Raw genomic sequence first — 26,424 nt, 5'->3', positions numbered from 1 at the left:
GGCATTGGCAGAACTTTATGGCATAACTTTGTTATGGACCAAGTCCAGAACTTTATTTTCCAACCTATGGTGAAGTAGAACATTAAATACTTCTGTAAAAACATAATCTGTTACCTGTGTTTATAATTCAGCAACAAAGGAGATACATTTTCACATTATCAGAAATTATGGTGTTTGTTGTTTATACAAGTAAGTAAAATTTAACTTTTTCCAGCAACTGTTTGTTCAAAGTCCAGTTTTTACCTAACGTCTCTCAGGCAGTTCATTTGACAACTTTGAGGATACACTCATATAATTTCCCTCTAAAGCTCCTAATGTAAAATGTATCCTACATTTGGGGTTTTTTTTTTTAACCCTTTAGTTTTTATCACTAGTTGTTATCACCTATAAACAAAACAGACTGTATAAAACAAGGAACATCTATAGAAGAGTGGGAGTTAAGAGATACAGAGTAAGACAAAGCAAAAATATGTGGGTTTTTTTTCCTGTTCTCCTCTCTGGCATATTCAATAAAAGAAAATACTTCCATATATGTGCAGAAGTAAACTAGCTTTGTAAAAGCAGGATGCAGCTAGTTGTTGCTATAATGCTCTCCCACTACCTTTCCTCTCACTTGTGATTCTCACAGATTAAGCAACACGTGCAAGGTCATGCTTTTATATAAAAAGACCTGGGAATTCTCCAGACCACTGACTACCAATTCATTCCTATCTCTAAAAGCCAGCACGGACATGCTGACCTTATAGTTTCCTGAGATTAAAGGAAAAGATAGGGCATGTCCTAAAGGAGCCCATGTGAAGCATGCCCTCAGCACACACCTCACTGTATACTGACACTTTTACAATTTGCGAGGAGGAAACAAAGTGTGTTACACAGCACGTCCAGAGCACTAATAGCCTTTCCAAACCTCTCCAGGGTTGGGAGTGGGGGATTTTTACACTCCTTCCAGCGGGTTAATTAGAGGTGGGAAGCAACACGGGAGAAGAGAGAGCGATAACACAGTTGAAACCAAACTCATCTGGAGAACTGTTCGGTTTGACTTGATGTGTGGGTTTATAGTTTTGATTTTATTTTTTGGGGGTGGGTGTTGAAATTGAGGTCTCAATATTAGAAAGTAAATATTCATCTATATTTGATACTTTCCAGTTTCTTTATTAATGCTGTATCACACACCAGTACAGAGTAAATCAGCCCTTATCACACTTTTTTTTGTCCTTCAAAGGCTGAGCAAAGAGAGGAGTTTTGCAGGCAGGTTTTCTGTCATTTGGAGACTATGCTCTTAGACTGAAAATGATCAATGGCACAGAATTTATATGACCAGCATCACAAAAGCTAATTTGTGCAGCATAAAGATGTGACAAAGGGTCAGCTGTGGTAGAATTTCTTCAATACTGAGATTTATTGCCTTTGTTTTGTCACTGATCACCTTTTTGAGGTGGTTAAGTACAAAACAGGAAAATTAAAACCAGGCAGGAAGCAAGCCCAAGCAGAGCGTTATACACCCAGTATTGTCAGTATCATTGAGTTCTTATGTAGCTCAGCCAGATGGAATGTTTTGCCACAAAATCCTTCTACCTGCCACTGGTAGCAATTTATATTTTTATAGCAACACATGGTCTTTTTGGCAGTCTTGAGCAGAAGCAAAACCCCAACAATTAACACATGTGCTCCCAGGGTGCATTTTAACTAGAAAATGATTGGATGCTTTAAGTAATCCAGGCAGCCTACAAACTTGAAACTCTTTCTGGTGGTCTTAGTGATGAATTACTAATTGATGCCAGAATAGTTAAGCACAACAGGCTGAGAAGTTTCTCTTTCCTTGATCAACACCTTCCCATCTTATTTTCTGAGGAAAAGTGGATGGATTAGGTACCAGGTGCCAGAATCTAGCTTCTCATCCAGCTGATAAATGAAGAACTTGTGTTTGTCCTCGCAAGGCTCAAATCACATCTCATCTAGCCAGCCACCATGTACTTACTCTAAGAATGTTCAGGTCAGACAAGAAGACCATACATTTGGGTCTTTCTCCTATTTTAAGAGAGTGTCATGCTGTACTTCAGAAACGCATGCGGATAACGGCTCAGAGCTTATCCACTGTAATATAAATCTGGTTGTGATCTGCAACAACTCTGCAGTTCCCAGAGTGAGCAGAGACAGTTATGCCAAAATACATAATGTTTTCGGTGTGGAACAAATACCTATTATGGCTTTGTATTTGCTTGATTTACTTCTACTAATTATTCCATGTGAATTTTGGTTCCAGCCCTTGCTATTAAGGCAGGATTGAGCTGTTCAATATGGGGAACTTTGTCACTGAGCAAAGGATCAGCGCTCAGTATTCTAGCAATAGCTTGGGGTTCAAATAGACACAATCATCCTATCATAGTGTAAGAATGTACCATACAGCAACTAGATACTGTCTCTGGACCTACTGCTGCCCATGGAAATGTAATCTTTCAGAGAGAATGAAGAGAAGTTTTAAGTAGAAATATGACATTAATAACCCTTGTTATTATATTTGAGTATATGATCCTCTTGTATCCATTGGAATATAACGAAATGTAATGAGGTCTTACTTTTTTTCATTGAAGCTAATTCCAGTAACTCCACGCCTACTGCATATGGACAGTGATTACAAGGCAACAGGTTTCCAGTAACTTGTAAAGCTGCGGTAATTTACTCATTTACCTCTGGACCTTCTAAATATTTCCACAATAAAACTAGTGAATAGCGCATTTGATATCACTGTAAGTCATTGTATTTCATTAATCAGCTTTTGACTGAAGGAAGTATCAGTATGTGCAAGAATCAATGAAACTTAAAAATCGTATCCTTGACCTCAGATTTTAAGATCACACACATTCACTTGGCTATCCACTTGTATATGATCACGTACATCTCTGCAAAATGCCACTCTTTTGATATGGTTACACAGTCTATGTACAATATGCTAAAGAATCAGGCCTGAGATAACAAGATAATGACAGCAGAGGCAGGTCAAACACTGGATTTCATGAAGCTGAAGGGAAGAGGTAGAAGGCAAGGGAATTTTCAGTTAGGTTGTTGACTTTAACACTTTTTGAGTGTAATTCAAATGATACAGAATAACTCAAGAAATTATTAAAAAAAACCCAATAAGCATTTAAGAGATAAATTTGTTTCTCTATTAGATAGACTAAATCTAGTGTAGCCCCATAATAAAGTAGCCTACTATCCTGCATGAGCATAATTTGAAATGATGGCAGCAAAATAGAATGATTTGATCCTAAAGATTTTTCAGTTCCATCAGAAATGTATCAAGTGATTTCTTCAGCTGATTACATTTAATTTATTCTGCTCTCAGTCTACCTGTTTTGCTGGCTCTGAAGTGAGTATTATCTCTGCCTTAATACAAGAAATTCTGCAGTTTGGAGAAAAACAACTACACAGAGGACTGTAAACACTGATGCATTGAAGAGTCAATGAAATCCTTAGGTACAGATCTTTAAAAGCATGACTGCAACAGGCTCCACCACAAATCCACCTGTTTGCTGAAAATACTCTGCATTAGATCAGTACATTTCAGGAGCAATCACAGATGCCCATTGGCAAAGTGTTGCACAAACACAAAAATAAGAAGTGAAATCCTGACTCCACTGCAACTGACAACAAAATCTTAATTTTCATGTATGGTCCATGCCTCAAAGTACCCACAGACCAAGACCTTTTTTCCACATACCTCAGTGTTTACTGCATACCAGTGTGATAATTTCTTCTGTGCTCCCATCAAGCAGTTCAAATTGCCTTATTTTTTTAAAGCCCTGTAGTTGAATTATTTGAGCCCCTCTTTAATTTATACTCATTTATACTATGTCCTCTAAGAATTTGGTTATCCTGGTAACACATGAACCTCTGACACCTAGGATTCTGATTGCTCCGGGGGAAAAAAAAACCAAAAAATCCTGCTGATTCTTGCTTTGAGTGGTCAAATTACTTAATTTGTACATGTAGACAGAATAAATTGAATGAGAAAACAAAACAGGAAGGATATAAAAGAATGTCTGAGTGTTAAAATGTCGTTTTCCATTCTAATTTTTTTTAAATTACAAAGATTGCATATTCTTCTTTGTCATGTTCACAGCAGTTTCAGGTGACATATGGCAGTACAGAAAAGCACCTGAATACATACAAGAGCCAACCTCCACCAGCAGTTAAATGCCAGCAAGTTTTAGCTTTATCTTTTTGAAGAAAATTACAATGCCAATTTATTTTCCAAACAGACTTAGAAGTGATTTTTTTAGTTTATTTGATGGAACCATAATATCATGGTTTTAAAAAAATACATTTACAGTTTAAAAACAATAGAAAGAATAAACTTGCTTTCAGTACCATATGTAATCCTTGTGAAAACTGTACCTTCAATGCAGAAGGCAAGTCACTAAGAACGACGTAGGTAGTAGGACTAATTTTTTGATCCTTCTCAGAAAGAACATAATGACATCTCTTTGAATGGAATAAGTATGAAAAGTAAGAGAATATGAAATAAGTTACGTGTTGCAGTGAACTAAATAAATACAGGCAAAATGAAGGCAACTTTTCTATAAATCCAGAAGGATTCAGAATTGGACTTGTCAAAAACTGAAGAAAATAAAAAAGTTGCATTACATTTCCTGGGCCTTTAAAGATTTATTTTCAAAAGAAAAACAATATTAACACTCGTTCTCAACCCATTCTAGCTTCTTCTCATTCTTCCAAAGCATCAGAATCTCCCACCTCTTTTTCCTTCCTTTCCCCAGAAGTCCACCCTGCTGGCACTACAAAATTCAGATTTTCCTAAAATAATGAGAAGCCCTGAGTGATTTCTGTCCAGTCCAAATGATAGATACGTGCTTATATGTGCTGTGGGTTTTGGAATAAGTGCCTCCCCTGACATCCTTGGTAATGGCCAAAAGAACAGCTAAAGATTCCTGAAGAGCAACAAAGGAAAAATGTAATCAGGAGCAGTATATTAAAGAGAACTTAAGTTCTGTACATCACAGTCTGAAAAAACAGAGGCTATGCTAAGAGAACAAAAGAAACAGACAATAGAAAGAGGCCGGTGTCTTTACTTATTTGTTTTGTGTGCAAAGATATGCTTCTGAGAAGTGAGGTTGCAGAGAATTTCCCTATTCTCATAGTTGATAACATCATTAATTGTTGTCATTTTTTTTCAAACTGGGCTAAAAGTTCATTAATAAAGACACTGACACAAGGAGAATAAGGAAATACCTTGTAAGTTACTTTCAACTTCCTTAAAAACATTTGCCTTCAGAAAGGAAATTAACTTGCTTTCTCCCACTCTCACCCTTGAGGCCCTTCTGAACTTTCCAGGCATTGACAGAGAAAAGCAAGCTCATGTTGCAACAGCTTGGGAGATTTATGTGCAGATGAGGCGATTCGGACTTGCTGTCCAACAGAGAATACATGAACACTCTGCTTGTTTGCAGGATAGTGTTTCATCTTTCCTCTTAAAAAACAAACAGACTCAAAAAGGAAACACTATGTTCAGTACAGCTCAGTGGGACTTCAGTCAACATTAGTCCTTCTGTGAACACCAATACATTTTACAGTATTACCGCTTTTTGGCCTTATCCATAAGATAAAACAACTGACTACACAGAAAATCGACTTTGTCAAGTTTATACTGCAGTTAATGTTCAACTATTCAGGATACCTTAATAATGGTAAAACAATGGTGTGCTGGAAGCATGAGACAGAGGTGTCCAAGGGTCTGGGGTTCAGCACGGCTCATTAACTGACTGAGAGCTGATACCCCAGGATGCAAGGTTGGAAGCGCTCAGGGGATTCTACACTACCACTCCCTGCTACTGGTAGGGTTTACTGGTTCAAAATCTGAATGCTGTGAATACCTCTAGCTATAGGAGAAATGTGACAGTATTTGTGTGGTATTATAAATCAGCTAAGAGCAAGGAGCTGGACCTGAGCTGGCTCTGAATAAAATGGTACTGACCTTCCCATCTCCTGGTGATATGGCTAATCTTTAGCCTGGGCTGTGTGAGCAAGGATGGCTGAGAATCAATGGAATCTCCCTTCCTAAGAGGCACCTCTCTACTTATTGCTTTCAGCTGGTATAGCCTACATAGGTTAACTTTGCTCTCAGTTCTTCTGCTTTATTATCGCTAACATTTTGATTTTCATTTACCTTGTTGTTGCGTTCAACCCCAGTGTAATCTGCTTCAGGTGGAATCCTTATATGTAGCTCAGCTTCATAGGCTCCTTCCCCATCATTCCTTGGATTTATTATGAGCATGACACAGTTTTCTTCTCCAATTATTAGCTGATCTTTATCTCTATATAGAACATACTACTTGTCAGGAGTTAAAAACATGCACAATAGCGATTTATGTATGAATAAAGCAGAAGGACATTTTGGTCTCATAGCATCTGTTCTGGAAAATATTCTGTGAACACAGAACAAAACATTTTCCATAAAAAATGACCCCATGGGAAAGTACGGCAGCACCTGGGTATGAAAGAGGTCAAGAGAAAACACCACCATGGACAGTCAAAGTGGACTACGACAGAACTTGGAAGTTAGCTGTATAAAATTTCAGAGCCTGACTACTTTCTAACCAGAAGGAGGTACCTAGTGGAGAAATTACTTGCCACAGGGGTACTATCAGGATTTTTTCTGGAGGGCACAAAGGTGGTAGGATTGCAGTTTTCCCCTCATGCCTATTGTAAAATGAACGACGACAGAAGGTCTCCTGAAACCTGCAATGGCATTGTGTTCTTTCCTTTCACAGCTATGTACTGATTTTGATGGTGCAGAGTCAGATAACTGTCAGAGGTTCCCCACTTGTCCTGCTTGGCATATTTCTCCCTCCATAGCAGGAATTGTTGCCATGTTTTGAAATTCTTTTATTCTGAGATTCATTTGCTACAGCGTATACTGATTTCAGGAGAATTGTGTCCCAAGCTTAAAGTCACTGGCACACTGAAATAAACAAATTTAAAATCTCCTTTGAACAACAATTTGTATTATCTCTTGGCATTCAGAGTACTAGAATCACTCCTAACAAACACTTGCAAACTATATTTTCTATGATAACCATTAAACATCAGAATATATCCGACAAAGATATATTTCTAAATGTACATTCTCCATTTCTTGGCTTTCTAGATGAAATGGATGAGAAAATTAAAATCTGGAAATCAGATAAGAATGACTAGCTATAGCAAACAACAGAGCTGTTCTACATATTTCATTCTGTTAAAGCAGTTAGAAGTGTCTGGGTTTTGTTATACACAGCATCATTTATTTTATTTAACTTACGGCAAAGCAGAAAGCTGCAAGTCAGGAATGCACAAGTTGTCCTCCCCACAGTCAACCAGAATGTAAGCCTGTATTGTTGTAAAATAAAAAAAAAAGTAATACAGTTAGTACATGCTTCAGAGTCCAAATCACTTCATGAAATATCACGAACCAAAATGTCTTAAATAGCCCTAACCTAAATGTCTTAAATATCACTAGCACAGCCCTGGTGTATTAATCTCTTTCTCCTTTCCATAAGTTCCTTTCTACTTGAGTACTTTTGGAGACTATTTAGACTGTCAACTGTGTCCTTAGCAGAACAACGTAAGCTTTCAGGCCCTTTCCCACAGTAACTTGGCTTACATATTCTAGAATGCAATCAAAACTATGAACACAACACAGTTTTGGAAATGGTTTAAAGGCCTGCCTGGTTCTATATTTATACTCAATTTACATTTTGAATTAATTAAATCCTTGTTGTTTAATTTCTGGGCATGGTATTCTGTTTTAAGGAAGATGACACACAGTATTTGTAAATGCTTTCACATTTATATACAGAAAATGTGGCACGCAACATTCATACCTGTTCTGTTACTGAGCTTTTCTGGTAATAGTTCAGTATTGGCTTCACAGTCAAGCTATCTTCAAAATTGGATTCATCCAAACTATAATTCAAGTTTATATTGATGGGAGATAATTTATCTCTAAATTCTGTTTCATCCTGTGAGTGACAATCACATAATAAAAAACAATGGTTTCATATCAGTATTTCAGATTAGCATGGCATGGCAACAGATTCAGACTTTAGTCTTTATTGAAGGTAAAGATACCGTTCTTTGACAGCTGCTGGCCAAATTCTGGCTGTACGTAACATCATTAGGAAAGCAAAGTGACTCACCAGTAACTGGAATGCCCAGAACACATTGCCTCCACAGCCCCACATCTGGAAGAAGCTGGCTGAGCTGAGCAGACTCAGAATTTTTTCAAACCATTAGCCTAAAATGAAGCTGTTTAAAAAAGACACACAGAACCAACTCCTATCAGCTACTGCCCTCCTTCCTTTTCGAATGGAGGGAGGGCATGTGTGGATTTGTGGAGGTAATATTGTTGGTTTGTTCCATAACCAAGAATTTCTAGGGATTAGCAATGGTAAAACCCCACCACCTTTATTGCCTAGATAGTTCCATACATACTGCTTGAGACTCTTCCATTTCACCTCCCACTGCATTTCTAGAACCAGCCTTGGAATCCGCTTCAATTACATGAGGTAATTCCAGCTGCAATTGAGGTAACCAATGACCCTTTCTCCTTTACAACTTCAGTTCCACAGTTTTAATTCTTCTAAAAACATTTTAAAATACTTGAAAAATATATTGCAAAATATATGAGTTTTAGGCCAATATTGCTGGTGACACTCTTTTAAAATATATGTTGAAACCGAATTGGCATGACATTTAACGTGTTTAGTTGATTATCCCACTATGAATACTATAGGAAGAGCAATCTTGCATTTTTGTATCAGGAGATGCAGTATTTAATCACAGTTTCCAGAAGAGCATGAAATGAATGTATTTGTACACAGAGGATCCGTACATTCTTCTTCAAAGGAAGTCTTCATTTTATACTTACATTGACAAAATATGAGCCACAGGATTTAGAAAAATATTTACAAAGGAACTTTTGCCCAGGTAGAAGAACGTTCTGGACACTCAGATGAGGCCCTTCTTATCTGACATTTTTGTAATTTTGGGATCTAAGAACAATGGAAATTGTTCTTCCTTTTTCAGTGGCTCCTTTTTTTACTATTTTCTTTAAATAGCACTCAAATGATGATGACAGTCCAAAATATTTTAAACAACTTACTCTGAGATAAACAAGGAAGTCCTGGCAATGGAGCTGTTTCTGTCTTTCTATTACAATGGAGAAGTAATGATGTGACTGATGGCTGTCAAAGAAGAGTGTCCTCTTAACAGCTCCTTTCTGTTTCAGTGAATCTAATTGCAATTCACCTTTCAGCACTAAGGGACACAAGTAAATCAAATATTTATTTATTTGACATGGAAAGAATAAATACTAAACAATTCACTATATATTATAGTTAATTACTCTAACAAAATCTTCCAAGTAAAACTAATCCATGCTTTAAATGCCTGCTTGTTTAGCAGCACTCTAGTTTTTGATCCAAAGTATAGAATACATGTAATTTAAGATTTCTGATTTCATTTACAGATCATATGTGTACAGGACTTCTGTCTCTTTCAAATTTCTTTCTTTTTTTTTTCTTTTTTTTTTTTTTTTCCAAAACAGAACATTCTCCAATAGGGTACATTCTTGGTTTTATTTGGAAAATGGCTTAAACTAAATAAAAAATCCTTCAAGTGATAACACAAGCTTTGTGTGATATCTATATCTATATCTATATCTATATCTATCTTTTTAACTGTATTTTCTTGCCTTAGGAGGATCTCACTCCTATTTTCTTTCATGGTGTAAGAAAAATATACATCTGAAATGGAGTTGGCCAGAGTGAATTATAAGAATATAAAACATTTCTTACCTATCTCATCTGAAATACTTTGACCTTCAAAGTCTGCGCAGACTCTTACAGTAAAGCTATATAAACAAGAAGAAGTAATTATTAGTAGAAAAAGAGCTGACCTGGAAATCAGCAGCTCCCAAGTCATACCTTTGAAGTTTTCCTTTCCTTTTCTTAAAAAGATGTTCACTGAGATCTGTATTTAGCTACCTCAGATATTCCCTGAGTTAGCAAGTATCCTAAGTTCCACTAATAATCAAAGAAGACAGGGTCTATCTATACAGAAGAGTCTCTGCTCCCACTAATTCTTGAGACAATCTACAGAGACAGAGATCACCCTTCTAATACTATTGGCGAAGTTGTGTTCCTTATGTTGAGCTTCAGCAAAGCACCTTTGTATGAGGCTGTCTGCAGAAGTCCTTTCTGGTTCACCGTGGTCAAATAAAAAAACTCATTGACCATGTAATCAACACCCAAGCTATTTTCTAGCAAATCAAAACACAATGGATGATTTCCATTGGCATTACTATAAGACTTTCATGATTTCAAGAGGCTATAATTCATTCCAAACATACCAACTGAATTTTTCAATTTTTTTTTGCACAAGACTAATGAGAATGTATTGTATTTAATTTGCTAAGTTTTGCAAAAGTTGGCAGGTACATGACCTCAATCAAAGCACAGAGAAAGTAGTTATTCATGTTCATTATTTAGTATGCTAATGCAATGCATTCTACGCAATGAAGCACATCACAAGTTATTTGTTTTTCATTTGCCTGTTTGTAGTCTATAGCAAGCTTTTTCGAGCCTAGCAATACTCACATCACAATTACAACTGTCGTATACAAACATCACCTTAGCCGTAATTAGTTATGTCTCATGATAAACATTTATTTCCACTTCTCTGTAAGACAGGCAGTGGATTTGCAGTTATACTCAACAACTGACAGGAGAATTCTTATATAGTTTTATTGGCTGATACCTTCTAACAAAACTTACTATAGAAATTAATTAAAAAAAACCCCAAAATTACAAATGCTTATTGAAAAGTTTCACTTTGTAAGGAAAATATGCTTATATAAATAAAAGTTATACAGATACTTAACTGGATTCCATTTTAAAAATGCTTTCACACATTACTCTGAATGGCTAGGGGAACAGTTAAAATGATGCTTGTTGATGCTATTAGCAGGGCGTGCTTTCCTGATGAGTGATAAAACAAATCTGTCACTGGAAAGATGCTCTTTATGTTTCATTTCTTCTGTCACACTCCACAAGGACTTAGTGCTCCACACCATTATTCCCAAAGAAGTCCCGTGTAATTTAACAAAATTGCTCAGGTGAAAGATTTGTGACGTCCTAAAACTTGCAAGTGACCCTGGTTACCAATCATTCTTAGAGAATATTTTCATGGGTTCAGAAGATGTTTTGTCTTGTGTATGGAAGACTCAGCTGAACACAGACTGTAGGTCAGCATTGGAAGATGTGAAATCAGCTTGGGTTAAATAAAAGCATATTTGAATTAGCAATTGCTCCTAATCTCACTACTGTTATATTACATACTAACTTCTCCATGCAGTGGATTCAAATCCAGTAACATAACCTTTAAAATACCCTGTAATCATATTCTAATTGTGCTTTTTCTTCCTCTGACAAATGTAATGAAACTGTGCCACATCTGGGATTCATGTAACTCTCATGACCTTACTCAACACTTTCCTCTTGGGTAAAAAAATTGCCTTTTGCCATTAAACTCCATTTAACTGTAGCCTTCAAATGACATTACAAGTGTTGACTCACGTTCTATGCAGAAATTGCAAATTCAGTCATATTCCTACTTCTTTACAATTATGAGGTAACAGATGAAGAACCGATTACTTACTAATACACAAGGACAAGAACAACAAAAATGAGAAAACTTGTGTAATTGCATAAATGCAATTTAGACATCAGGCTTCACAAGCCAGTCTCACATGTCATAGCATAAGAGAGTATTTTCTCAAATGTAAACTCACAAACTGCCATCACGTATTAAACTTGGTGATCTTGCTTTGGAGGTCTCACGTAATTTTTGCACTGTCATGTTTAAAAAAAGGTTGAGTTAAAAATCCAGCTTGAAATGCTTTACTTGTTCAACAGCAGTTCAATTTCAGTGTATGTTTAATTTACTGTCATGAATAGAATAATTCATCATACACATTTGAGAATCAAAGTAATGTTCTTAAGTATTACTGTAAGAGCCAAGATTTAACCCTTCCGCTCCACACAGAGAATGTCAAAAAGGGAATGGCAGTGCAAAAGAGCAAAATTTGGAGCTTATTAGTCTCCCAGTGTCTGGCCATGCAAGAGGCAAGACTCTGGGTTTAGCAGAATTCTGCCACCCATTTGTGATTTTATGGATATTTAGTTCAGAAATAGTTCTAAAGGCAATAGTTTTTGACCACAAACCCAGACAAATTGAGATATGCTCATCACTTTGACAAGAAGATGCTGTGGGATGCTTTAGCTGTGAGAAAAAGAACAGAGGAGAAGGTAGACCACAAAAGAGGACAGGAGTCTAAAGGATTGATGAGGTTTAAGATCTGTCTCCTAGGGACAGTAAGAAATACAACAGCTGAGCTTTCGAGCTTGTTGCAACCAAATAAGACAATTAACAATCCAAGGAAGAAAACTTCAGCAGACAAGAAACACCTGGGAAACAGTCCATCATCCTAAAGCATATGAACTTTAATGTGCTATCAATCTTGCCTCTCTGAACAGATCTCCACACTGCATTTATTCTGCAGTGCCTGTCATCACTATAAGCTTATGGTCTGAATAGTATTTGACTGCAGCTACAAAATAGAGGGAAAGCCTTAAAACTGAACGCGTTAGCTTTTCCTGGTAATCTTGGGGAAATAAGCAGTTTGAAATAATTTTATGTTCTTCAGGTAGACAGAAACATTCTTAATATTATTAGAATAAGAAGCTTAAAAATATTCCTCTTTCTTCAAAACTACTCATGGCATAGATGGGGGTAGTTTCTTTAGAAGACTGGTTCTGTTTTACCTCAAACCAGGACAGAAGTAAAACCAAATTACCCAATATTACTCAAAATGGTTAATCCTTAGAAAATCAAAAGTCAGTTAACCCCAAATAATGTTTTCCGGACTGCAGTTTGTACCACAAAGAATTTATTTTGGTCTGGCTATTCTAGTAGGCGAAAAAAATAGGAAACTTGCTTCAGGAAGTGTAAAGCAAGGAATTACCAGATCCTACCAGATGTCATTTGTCATTGTTGGCAATTTCTTTAGCACACAGGATTGCACATGGAGAGGAAGAATGGATAACACCTTAGTAGAAAGGCACTTTATGCTTTGATGCTATGAACTTCCATTCTCTGTGAGGCTGATACCCAACCTGCAAGGTCACAGACATCTACAGAAGAATAGCAGAAGCTGTTATCATCTAGTGATGAATGACCTTTAAACAAATTGTTTCCTCTTTGAAGAATAATACATAAAAGCAAGTCAATATGCTTCTATTATGATGCTTTAATACTTGGCCTGCTTTTAGATTTTGTTATGCCAAAGCCTAACCCAGTGACCCACAATGACCAACATGGAGCTTTAATGCCGAAGGCTCTCCATGGCCAGGCTGTGGGTAACACAAGGACTGTCAGATAACTCAAATGACTGTCTTTTGGATGTCTTTAGGGCTACTAAAACTAACACCATCAAATTAGCCAGCTGCATTCCTGGCACAGCAGAGGTCTGCAACACAGCAATGGGCTTCCTGGGTAGCAACTGTCACCACTTGCCTACTTCCCTCCCTCCCATCAGCCCCTGAGGTTTGAGGTATGCATCTTCTGACTCTTGGCCATATGAGTTTGCTGTCTGACTCATGGAGTCAGGCTGGCCAACAGTCTGTGGCAAATCTCACACAAATTCATCCCAATAAAGTACAAAGGCCCTTAGGTCCATAGCCATGGGGTAGCGATCATATCGAGTTTCAAATTAAGTCAATGGGAAAAGAAAATACTAGCAGTAGACAGGAGCAAAACAAGAAAAACAGTCCCCAAATTATGCAGTTAGGAAAGGTTGAAGCATTATTATTTTTGGATTTTATATTTTTGGTAGGAATTTTGTATTCAGCTTTTTGAAGTGTATGTAGAAATGTTTCATTTACTGAATCTAGCTGACTAAAGATTATAAATATTTCATTGCTGTTTTAATAATAACAATGCATACGGAGATAAAAGACAAATTTCTTTCAAATTATTTTTGATAGTAGGAACTTGAGGATCAGAAATTTTAGGCAGTTTGCCTCTTGTTTAGTGGGCTTACGGAAGGTGGATAGCTGGGTTCCCTTAAGAAGCCACAAGGCACATCTCAGATTAGACATTCAAACCTGAAAAGCACTAACAAATAAAAAATATATTCTGCAAATTGACTTTTTATCATGATTGGACACTTCTGTGCTACTTAATTTTTTGTAGGTCAGGTAACTTCTCTGACCTCTTGCTCCTCTGCCAAATGGAAGTAACAATATTTGCACACTACCTTAAGCTACTGAGAGGCAGAGTAAATAATATTTGCAGATATAATTTAAGCACAAAGTAGCAGCAAAGTAGCTAGTGGATAATTAGATTTCAAATGATAATAAAAATACCAATGCAAAGATAAATTAAACCTCTCGATAGCTGGAACCCAGTCTCGGACTTAATAAATCATATGATGTAGAAACAGCTTTTGAAAAATGTAAATGTTTGATTTATTTACTCCTTTTCACAGAAATTAACCTGCATGTTTCACACCTTAAAAAAATATCTTTTTGTCCTAAATTATCTTTAATAGCCTCAAAGTTGCAGAATTTGTTCCAAATGTGTTAGTTTTGGGAATTCAGAAACAGCCACATTTTAAACGTAGCAGAGAAAGAATTACATGTTTCTAGAAGTTCAGGACAGTTCTCTTAGGACTGCGTAAAAATGACTTTTTGTGCATATTTCCTCTGTGCTTCAGCTTTCCAATTTATATCATGGCAAAAATAATATTTTCCTAATACTTGAAAATGTACAATAATCCACATTATTCACACACACACTTCCTGAAACTTTTCTGGTAGGAGGTTTCCTTTCATTCTAATTTTGCAGTGTCAGTCGGTAGATATTTTATACAAGTTGCACAGCTGGCTAAGAGATACAGAAATCTGTCCCATGGGACTGAAGAATTCTTTGCCTGTTGGAGTTTCCCTACTAATTGTTTTCATATGTACAATACAAGCTTGTATCAACTAAGGAGAAAAATTATGGCATGGAAAACAGCAGCTGCTCTTCAATAATACGAACTAAATCCTTAGGGAAGAGTATTTTAGATTAAAGCAGATAGAAATTAAATTATGCTCCTATTAAAACTCTTCTAGATATGAACCAAACATCTTCTGGCTTATTGTAAAATAAAAATGAAAAGTAATGAAACAACTACATGTTAAAGGGGCATACTTTGTCTCCCTGCTCACCCCCCCCCCCCCCTTTTTTTAAAATTATCTTACAGCAGGAATACTTTTTTAACAGAGATGCTTTTATTTATTTCTCTTGTGCACAAAACCACCTTTTTTCTTTCAGTGCACTGTCAGTAAATGTTATGGTTTTGAAATCTTACCCATTATGGCATAAAGCATTCTTAAAAATTCTTAAAAATTGAAGTTCTGAAAGAACATAATTTGGAACAATGAACATGCTTCATCTCGATGTCGATATTGTAAATTCTCTATTACATCAACTATTGAAACAAAAGGTGCTTGAATCAAAAATTCAGGATGGATCTTGATCTGGATCCTATTCCAGAAAGGCCAAAGCTTTTTAAAGCCCAGGGACTCCATAATTCTACCAAGTGCCTTCTACATTGTTCTGTAGATGGGTGATTTTCTACACAGGATGTAGAAATGATGAACATTTGGACAAATATGAAAAGTCCCATAAAGAGTAAAAGAAGAGAGCGAAAGTGAAAATCTCTTGACAGCCCCATCCCAGGTTTTCACAATCAGCAGATTTAGAAACTTCCTGAGTCACAAATTGCATCAAATGCACTGAAAGCCCATATATTTAGTGGTTTAAGTGTATCAGAGTTGAGTTCCTTTATGACTCTTAAATGAACTGCTTCTGGTCATGACTATTTTTTAGGGTTCATATTTATCAATTTGTTCTAACAACTCTTTCGCTGACTCTTACATTTGAGATGATTTTGAAAACTCGTCATCTATAAAGAATGTCTCCAGTCTGGGGAATCCCTCTGAGCACCTCTGGTTTAAAAGCAGTGCAACATTTCTGCAGTCACCTTATCTTCTGGAGTCCCCCTTTACACCTTAATATTCTCTTCATCCAGCCCACATCCTGGCAGGCTTTCTGCCTCTACTGTGTTTAAATAAAATGGTATGACTTGTTTTTATGTCTTAGAAATCTGTTGCTCACAGTCTCTCTGGCAGGACTTACTGGTATTTTATATTCAACTTGCACATGTTTATGCTCTGTTTTGTTTTCAGTTTCCTCATTTGTTATGAATTCCACTTTTAAACAGTATCTTATGTATTTGTAATAGCCTCTTTTATCACCTGTTCCTGGGGTCCTTTCTAAGTGGCTTTTTTTCTAGTGCAGCAAACGTGCCTTTATGCAGTACTACGTGCTGTTAGATAGCCTCCAACTGTCCTGCAAGCGTTTTACATTTGTAACTGATCTTAAATTGTTTAATTAGCTCCAAGGTTTTTTTAATGTACTTTTTCTTTTCAAAATTAAATACTACTGTGGTAGAGGGCTTCTCATTTAAAGATATATGCCACATTGTCCTGTATGATGCACTAAAAAAACCCCTTTCCTCTGACCAATGGCAGCCAGAAACAATATCCTGTGAACTGCTCTCAGGATGGCCAGCCAGATATCTTCTCTCTTCCACAAAGGACTGAGATCTCTCTCTAACAAAAGATGGTGGGTCCACCAGCTCTTTGCATCACTTTTGCTGTTATATTTTCTCAACAAAGATGTATGTTTTGACAGGTCAACCTTTCTGGGTTTTGTCTGTGCTAGCTATTTCACGTTTCATTCATCCAAACACTGCATATGAATTTGCAGCTTGATCCTAGGAGTCAATGAACATCCTTCTATGCAGAAGGAGACTCAGTGTATCAAAAGACTCAACTTTTAGCTACTTCATTTTGAGAATCTGTGAAGTATTGGACGATATCAAAAAGAACTCTGTTCTATGTAGGGGTTTTTTTGTTGCGCTCATAGCATGTTTGAACTTTTTTTTTTTTTTAAACTTTGAACATATTCAACAAAAAGCTGAAAGAAAAGTTAGGAATAGGAAGTTATTTGGGAAAGAGGATGAGGATACTTTTGTCTAATCATGAACTTACCAGGCCACCAAAAGCTGAGCGTCAGGGAGCTGACAAGTTTTATTGTCTGGATTCACAATCATGGGGTTCAGAATGAGCTGAGCATTCACTGTCACAACAGGTCTGGCTCTGAGGAATAGAAATAAGAAGGAGCGCATTAATACCTAAGTTGCAGCAGAGAAAACACTTACTTGAGATGGCCACAAAGAAGCTGGAAATGTAGGGTTACTTGTGAGAAAACACCTATATAATGCTGCTCCTACCCAAAAGAACTTTTTTCTTTTTTTTTAATCAGAAACTGTGATACCTCCTACTATGACATTTTGAAACTTCTTCACAAAAAATCACAGGTTAACAGCATCACTGAAACAGTATCCTATAGTTAACCAATAGGTGTGTCCTGAGACTAAGGCACATCATCAGACACATTTCATCTCATTGGGTTTTCACAAAGGGACAGACTCTGCCTTTTGGGATTTGCAGCAGTCCTTTGGCCATTATTTTATGCTGTCAGATTTGTTTTATACTGTCTCCATTAACAGTGACATATTCAGACCTGCTATCTCTGTTTAAGATTCTTTAAAAAAAACCCACCATAATTTGGTTAAAGTAGAAGTTGATCTAGAATATCTCGAGCCAATAATAAAGTAAATTCTGTCTGACATGTCTTGAGACAATTGACTTCGGAAACCAGGAACGATCATCACAAAATTCTGCTGAGTATGTGAATATATGGTTGAGGTGATGGGAACCATCCCTCTGAATAACAACCTGTTATTAAGAAATGAGATAATCTATAACTGAGAGCAATTTAGAAGACAAATGAAAACAAGAAAGGGTCTAAATTCTGTTTTTTTAAGACAGCAGTACTATTTTACAGTAACTTGTGTTATTCTGGTAAACTGGCTTATTACAAAATTAATTTCCTCATATTTTAATCCACAGCTGAGCTTTTATGATGACTTCTCTGTATTACTTCAGCAAGACATTAAAAATAAAATTACTTTCTCCATTTTTGTGCAACAGGGAAAACCTTTTTTCTAGCAAATATGAGTTAATAAAATTCTGTTTCTCCAATACGACAAGTTGCATATTTGATATACTGTGGCCAGGAAACGGAAAGATTGAGGGCCTCCTGCTATTCACTTTCTTAAATTAAATAGAACACATTTTTTATTGCTATCTAAAATACACACTGGATCTAATTTTCCAATGTTTCACATCCTGTGTAGTCATTCATGCCATTGCAAAGTGATGAACTGCAAAGTATTTGCATGATTCTTTACAGGGCAGTAAGAAGATCAGGTCTACTCACTGCACCTACAGTATTAGCTAAAATGAGCTAACATTCACGTTTTACAAAATTCTTATGCTTTGACAAACATTCAGTTGGGAAGCAGAACACACCTTCTCTCAGTCAGGTACTGTTGGGAATACAGAGAAGAAGAAGACAGCCAGGAATCAAGAAATATGACTATATTGTGGCAGCAACAGATGGTGAATATTTAAATGCAAAGAACTGTTGGCATGGCTGGACTAAGAGGGCAGCAGCAGGTTTTCGTTTATGTATTTGGTAGTTTTAATTTATACCTGTCATCAAACAGTGCATTTAGTGAAAATCCATTGTCAGCAACAACGTTGTGACTTGTAAAACGGGATCTCATACATTTTTTCTAAACTGAGGCTAAAAGCAGCGGTCTCTATTTTGAATAAATAGTTCCTGTCTTCATGCACACAACCTCTGAAGAAGAGTCACTTGAAAATTTCTAACTAGCACCATTCCCCCAGGAAAGAAATTTATTTTCAATGTTATGCTTTTTAAATTTCTTATTTAAAATTAACTGAGGAGTCAAACATTCACGAAGTAGTTTCTTGAGATAAGACTAAGCATGGGAATTTTCATTGGAATTTTCATTGAAAATGACAAGTTTGAGCATGGGAAAAAAGCATTTGTTTCTCACAAGATGCTTAATTTATCATATGTAATGAGCATCTTTTACACATTGCACCAGGGGAACACAAGAATGTGACATTTGTTTATTTGCAGATCTCCCACCAAAGCTGTAAAATAAAAAATCCATTGTATTTACCACGTACCTGTACACAACTGCTTTTCCAGCTCCAAATGCACCTACAACTAAATCTGGAAAAACACAAAGAGCTTCAGAAAAACTACATAGAAGCCTCTAATACATTTTTTCCCCAGCATAAATTATTTATATTAAAAATGCAGTAACATAAACCCAAATGTGATAATTCCTTTCTAAGTAATTTTTTCAACAGTGTACCTGAAAGAAAACCTTTCATATTGTCAGAGATGGGCTCATAAATGTCTTGGTTGTATCCAGTAAGTGCCAGTCTATTTAAGACAAGGTCACCCGTGCCACAATCTCGCTTCTCTCCATCTTGCTTTATAGGGCAAAAAGGATGCCATTAACTCCTATACATTTTATTCCAAACCACTAATTGCCCATTACACAAAGAGACACAAACCACTTTGTCATCCCTCTCATACAGGTAATGTTGAAAATTTATGGTGTTCCTTCCTGACAATCCTTCCCATCCTGCTTTGTGTTTTAAGTAATTTGTTCATTAATTTAAACATTACATCTCTGTGTAGTACATAAATACAATGCACAGGTGAGAGGATGGCTAATTTCATAGTTTATAATATTTTCATCATTATAGCAGGAGTCAACAACACAAGCACTACACCAGGCTTTGGACACATCTTTGTTACTGGACACTGACCTGGGTTGGGAATCTACAAGCCCAAATATTTCCTCTTTTTGCCTGGAGTCCCCACACAGGGCTCTCTGGAAAGATCCCGACTGGCTTGCTGGACCACTCAGGCCTGCTGGAGAAAAGCTAGAGCCAAGCAGCGAGGAAAAAAGATCAACTTTCCTGCTGCCTCTAGCCGGAGCACAGGTCAAGAAAAGGATAGAGCTTTGTTTCATTTTCAATCCCCCCGTGTCTATCTGGGCACCCCTTTCACTCTGCTGTTGTTATCATACAATTTGATTTATACCTGTTCCATTCAGCAGATTGTCTTGTAACAGACCTTGCAGTGGTACAGACTAGCAACCCAAATGAGTTGATTAAACAAGTACTCAGGGTTCTAAATAAACCCTTACTTGCTGCTTCCATAGCTTAAGCACTGGTTTGCTTAAGAAGCCCTGATGTCGTCAAACATGATGCAAATACAATGCTTTGATGCTAATTAGCTGGGTGGGTTTGGGCCAGGTCTGGCAGCATGTTTTCCAGTGCTCTGTCTGCCTTTCAGATGGTCAGGATTTCGCAAGTTTAAACAAGTACTCCACATGGGCAACACGTCCTACAATGAATTCCATTGAATAATGTCCTAATAGGAGCAGGCATGGACAGTTTATGGGTCTGATCCTCTTTTTGTACAATATTTACATTTTTCTACTTCCATTGGCCTTAGAGAAATATGCTTCAGGGTCAAGAACACTTTAAATAGCAGAAGAAAATGAGTGTTGTTTCTATCTCCTTTTTGGGACATTTATGAGTCCTTCTCATTAGCAGCTTTTATAGACAACTTGCACACAGTACCAAAACCTAAAGATATTTTCCTCTTAAATAAACAACCGATTGAGACATAGACATCGCCATAAGGGCTACATAACACACATGGCACAACATTCCCTGGCAACTCCCTGATAGCAGCACCCACGGTAACCCCAAAAGATTTAATATTCTGTTGGTTTGGGGGGTTTCATGTTTGGGGTTTTTGTGTCATTGAGTTGGATTTTTTTTTTGCTTTTTTTAAAAAAAGGAAAAAGAAACATTGTTATGAACAGAAAGTGAAAGACAAGAAGGAAGGGGTTTCCCTTCTGTTGTTCCCAGCTGGATGATCTTTATAAATTCTGCAACAGACTTAACTTAGGATATGTACTGTTTCATACTAGACGATAACTCAAAAGGTTTCACTACAGGTCTATGTTATAGCAGAGACATAACAGGTACATATCCAAGACTTATCCAAATGTGATGATTGTGATGATTTCAGAATCTGATCTTTCATTAAAAAATAAAGCACTCAAACCCTTCATGGGCACAAGGAGAAGCTTGAACACACAACTTCAGTAAGCTTAATAAAATGTAGCTCGTTTGAATCTGAAGGTAAAGAGAATGAGTCTGTTAGATACAGTTAGCCTCACTAGTATAAGTGAACTCTTCATTTCAGTATCTACAGCTGTGTGGACTTAGGTCCCCACTATCTCGGCATCCTCATTTTAATATTAAAGGGGATTTTGTACATCTGCTTAATAGTTAAATCCTGGTTTCTTTAGGACATAGCCCAGCTTATTTGAAGACAGAGGGTAATGGGTCTAGAGGAGCAATGATAGGCCCCATCCACCAAAAGACTGGTTTTCCATGAGCAATCTTTGTACATTGCCACCTCTGCCAGGTTTGGAGACACAGCAAAAGAGATGAGGATATTCAATCATGGCACCATCACAAAGGCCCTTTTTGAGCATACTCTAAGAGCAGCCAGGATTGTGCTCATTCTGCTCTCATTTGGCAGTTCTTACTTTTTTCCTGACATATCCTTTATTCTCTGGTCTAAGCCATGCTTATTCTTTACCCAAATAACTTGAAAGAGTGAAACTAATCAGTAGGAAAAGTAGACTTAAGAATGAATATGCAAACAATAAAACATACTTATACCCAGTAATGACATCTATGATCTAATTTAAGGACCAAGTCATTATATATTCAGGCAGAGTATTCACTGGAAGATCCATTAGGGATTTTACTTTGCTTCTAGTTCTCTTACAGAGCATTAGTTTTATCCTTCTTTCATTGCCTTGTGGGGTGCAACTCCTATACCCATCACTGGAAAAAAACATTTTTGACATTGATATGAATCCATGAGATTTGTAAACACATCATATCAGAGTACTTTTATAAGCAGAAGTTTTGAATTTGTTCTGCAGAAGAAAAGTTATTAATCATTTCTATGAAAAATGCATGAGATGTCTAAATTATCTGAAGTTTGGCAACTTTATCCTCCTAAAAATAGAAAGAAGTTGTCTTTATTCATTGCTTGTTAATGCTACACATGCGATGTCACTGATGAAAAGGTCACTAGCTGAAAAATAAGGGTTTAACAAGCAATTTGGAATTACATAGCAAAAACCAGCCAGTTTAACTACTTACAACCCTTCCAAACAGAGCCTGAAGAAAAGCATATGAAACCCTCTGCTCCTTTGCATTTGTGAGGTTTTTTTTTTTCAAGCCCAGATTAAAATGTGAATAAGTAGAGAAAGAAAGAGAAGTATCAGAATCACAAAATCTCCACTCCTTTTCTCATGTGTCATGTTTTCAGGAGGATGAGGGACCTCATAGATTTAAGTAAATGACCACTTTGCCTATGTCATCTCATTGATAAGAACCTTTATCAGCTTCTACCCTTCAGAGAAGCAGAGATCTGTAAGGAGGGGCCGGTGGCAGCAGCCGTGCACTTCTGCCTCATTGCTGTTGTGGAACAAATGAGCTGTGGGGTCACAACCACACTGCAAAAACTAAAAACAAGCACTGAGTGACTCCAAAAGAATTTTCAACTTGCATTTCAACACAGCTTGAGGGTGGTATACACTAAAATCCCAATTGGTGGAGTTCACAGAGCTTAATCCTGAAACAAGTGTCTTTGGCATGGACTTAACCGAAGTCAAGGGACACTGTGCAAAGTTAAACAAACAAACTTAATGCTTATTTCAAATTTTACTTTGCTCTGAAGGGAAGGCTTGCAAGATGCTGTCTTATGAACAAAATCCATTTTCCTGAGGTAAAACTATCATTAAAAGTTAAGGAAAGAGTATTCACAGATGGCACTGAAAGGCACACTGGGTTTTGTAAGCTGGTCTGTTTACCTGCACCTTCTGCCATGTGGCTGTACCAGACATGAAATGCCAAGTGATAAAGACAGAAGCTTACCATGATGTCAAACCTTCAACCAGCTGGAGGAAGTAGGAAGATCGACAAAATCCCACCTCCAGTCTCAAGAAGATATATTCATCTATTAACTTGAGCAAACTCTTTGATCCCCAATATTTTTGAAGGACATCTCCATCCCCTGTAAGAGATGCAGCCCCAAGGAGTCTAAGCAGGGAGGAACATGCGGTGTACTCAGCACCCCACAGTTGGTTGGAGTCTGTCTAGCAATCCCGAGAGAAATGGCCAAGGCATGGTATCTCGTCTTGCTTCATGGGGGACAGTGGCCAAGAACAACAGCCAGTGAAGGACTACATAATTGGCACACACTTCACTTCACTTGTGAGAAACCCAAAAATGAAACAGTATATAGCTGAGTCACCTCCCCACTGCAACTCTACCAGGATACAGGCAGGAGAGTGTTGACTTTATGGACTCAGAATGATTTGCTGACAGCTTTAAACATCGCTTTGTGTACTCTGTCAGTTTAATTGCATAGTATAAATAGGAACTGGAAAACAGTTAGAATCCTATCTGAGTACAGGTGCTAACGGAAATTTCATCAAGAGAGTGAGAAAACTGCATAACTGGAAAATCTGCTAAAAAATCTTTGTGAGCCTTTTTGGTTTTTATTTCCCTCAGTGGATCAGGTGCCCAAAAGGCCCATGATCAGAATTCTATTTTTTTCTAGGATTTCAGAAAACACTACACTCCCAAATCTCAGTAGAAAAAGGTCCAGAACAAAATTTCCTTTAAATGGCCATTACTTCAGGCTTGACCATGATAAGGGACACAGGATTGTCCAGTTCAGCCAACTTCACTCAAGAATTTTAGTTAAATACTACAAACAACCACCACCCAAAACAGAGTCACTTTCTTCCAATCCTCCCATTCTCAACTGTCTTGATCCTTCCCTGTTTTTCAGCCATTGCGGCAGCAGGTCTGTTAAGGATAACACCTAAGGCTAATTAATTTCAGTGCTCCCCTTTTGTCTGAATGAGTCCCTTTCATAATCCAATGTTATTATTCACTTAATTACACTACAAACAAATACAAAAGAGGCCAGTTAATGTTCTATCACTTCAGTAAATCCCTACTTACTGGGATTAATTGCTTTATTCTTATTGGGCATAATATTGTGATTTCAATGAATATCTCAAAGAATTTTAGAAAAGCATACCTGTAAATTACACAGAAAATAACTCGCAATAAAATTAACATATTTGTAGGAGATTCTTGGCTTGTCACTACGTTTTTGATTGATTATTCATGTGAAAACATAATTAGCTGGTAGAAACGTTTCAGCTTTTCTGCGTTTGCTGGCAGAACCCACGCCCTTGTTCTGGCTCCCACGCTCAGCAGTCCTCTCTTACCAGAGCAGATGCAGCTTCTCATTGATTTAATTTGTTTGTCTTCCACAAATCTCCTGGACCAGCTTCATAATTTAATCATCACTGGATTACGATTTGTGATATTGTTGGCACAATGCCTATTGTTCTCAAAAAAGTTATGAATGCTGAAGAGCCCTTGCCTCAGAAAGAAACTTGAGGATTTTCTTCCTGCTGTTTGAGTTAATGTACTTATCAGATGGAGCGGTTAAATACTCCTATTTTAATAAGATTATACTGTATTACTGAAGTTCTGACAATTTTTTTTCTGATTAACACACTTGTTTCCTTCTTAAAATGTTTCTAGAGTCATTTGTTTATATTAACTATATGCTATTCTTAAGATAATAACTGAGTCCAAAATAACAAGGCGTGAAGATGCCTTTATACATTTCCCAGTGCTGACAAAGGCTTGACTAAAAAGAATAACTAAAAGAACAGGCCAACAGCTGTGTTTATGTAAAAGCGGGATACCTTAAAGTTGAAGCTTCAGTGGCCGTGAGTCCAGGGTGACTTACACAAGTGTCTAAACAGGTAGGGAGTAGAAACAATAGTGCATAATTTATTTGAGCTATTAACTAATTAACTAATCAACAATCTTTGAATAGTGAATTCATCTAGAGCGCTGCTCTGAATCCACCCACACTGTTACAAGAAACTGGTTAAATCATCCTGGTTCACAAACACATCTGAAGAAACCACAGTCTGCTGGAGGATATGCCACAAGAAGAAAGCAAGCTTAATGAGTTGAGTAAGTTATTCATTATAAACTATTTGCTCAGCTATAATCAGCCATCGAGTGACTGAACATATGCTGAAACGTGAGGGTGGAGACCTTACAGCCTCCAAATGCCTGAGCCCTGCACAGATAGATGAACCAGCTGGAAGTGCGGCACCATCACCTAGATAATCACAGACTCCAAGCACTCAGTAGGGACCAGCTTTGAATGGGTGCCCAGAAGCCAAAAGAAACAAATTTCTTTCCCATTAAACAGATTTATGGATTTCTTTTGTTCCTATGAAAACTGAACTATGCTAATAGGAAAAGACAAAATTATAAATAAAATAAACCACAACTCTAAGCTGAGGCTTCATTCCCTGCTCCAGGTCTTGATGACACAAATAAAGCTCAGGATGGAGCAAAGGGGCCCTAAAAGGCCCAGATTTACAGTTGAATGGAGTGGAAGCTGTGTTGAAAGTTATCACTATGTTGCTCAGATATTCCAGCGTAGAAGAGAGCCAGGAAGGTTGTGCTGAGGCAGGGATTTTAGAGTATCTTGGGCAAACCTAGAAGAGCTGCTATTACAGAGAAACCCATGGCTATATAAACTGTGTTAAGGGTCTCACCAGTATGGCCTCAGATATAGCACGATGCTGCTTTGCCATGTTTTAACCTTGGCACTGGAAAGTGCAGCACAGAATCTCGCAAAAAATTCCTTCCAACTGCCACTGTATGCACACTTAAACTGCTTAAAAAAGCCCACCTTTTTACACTTTTTCACTCCACTCACTGCCCCCCCCCTTTTATTTCATAGAATCATAGAAAGGTTAGAGTTGGAAGGGACCTTGAAGGTCATCAAGTTCCAACCCCCCTGCCACAGGAAGGGACACCTCCCACTAGACCAGGTTGCCCAAGGCCACTTCCAGCCTGGCCTTGAACACCTCCAGGGATGGGGCCTCAACAACCTCTCTGGGCAACCTGTTCCAGTGCCTTAAAACCCTCAAAGTGAAAAATTTCTTCCTAATGTTTAATCTAAACCTGCCCTCTTCCAGTTTAAAGCCATTCCCCCTCACCCTATCACTACATGCCCTAGCAAAAAGTCCCTCCCCAGCTCTCCTGTAGGCCCCTTTAGGTACTGGAAGGCCGCAATAAGATCTCCCTG

The 26,424-nt window shown here is 37.4% G+C and overlaps 1 protein-coding gene across 1 annotated transcript in view; it reads right to left on the bottom strand.

The window, feature by feature from the left end:
* The window catches only part of ITGA8 (integrin, alpha 8), a 117,550-nt gene that overhangs the window by 50,001 nt on the left and 41,125 nt on the right, over nucleotides 1-26,424 (bottom strand). Inside the window, exons 14-20 of the mRNA XM_009888963.1 lie at nucleotides 19,293-19,338; nucleotides 17,217-17,324; nucleotides 9,852-9,907; nucleotides 9,158-9,312; nucleotides 7,878-8,015; nucleotides 7,316-7,383; nucleotides 6,182-6,329 (exon numbers count right to left, since the gene is read on the bottom strand). Of these exons, the coding sequence (XP_009887265.1) occupies nucleotides 6,182-6,329; nucleotides 7,316-7,383; nucleotides 7,878-8,015; nucleotides 9,158-9,312; nucleotides 9,852-9,907; nucleotides 17,217-17,324; nucleotides 19,293-19,338 (719 nt within the window). The remainder of the gene's footprint in view (nucleotides 1-6,181; nucleotides 6,330-7,315; nucleotides 7,384-7,877; nucleotides 8,016-9,157; nucleotides 9,313-9,851; nucleotides 9,908-17,216; nucleotides 17,325-19,292; nucleotides 19,339-26,424) is intronic.

This window comes from Charadrius vociferus, unplaced genomic scaffold (genome assembly GCF_000708025.1).
Source record: "Charadrius vociferus isolate BGI_N301 unplaced genomic scaffold, ASM70802v2 scaffold297, whole genome shotgun sequence".
In the NCBI taxonomy this organism is placed as follows: Eukaryota; Metazoa; Chordata; class Aves; order Charadriiformes; family Charadriidae; genus Charadrius; species Charadrius vociferus.
Note: the sequence above shows the minus strand (reverse complement) of the source record. Positions and strands in the feature narration are given on the sequence as shown.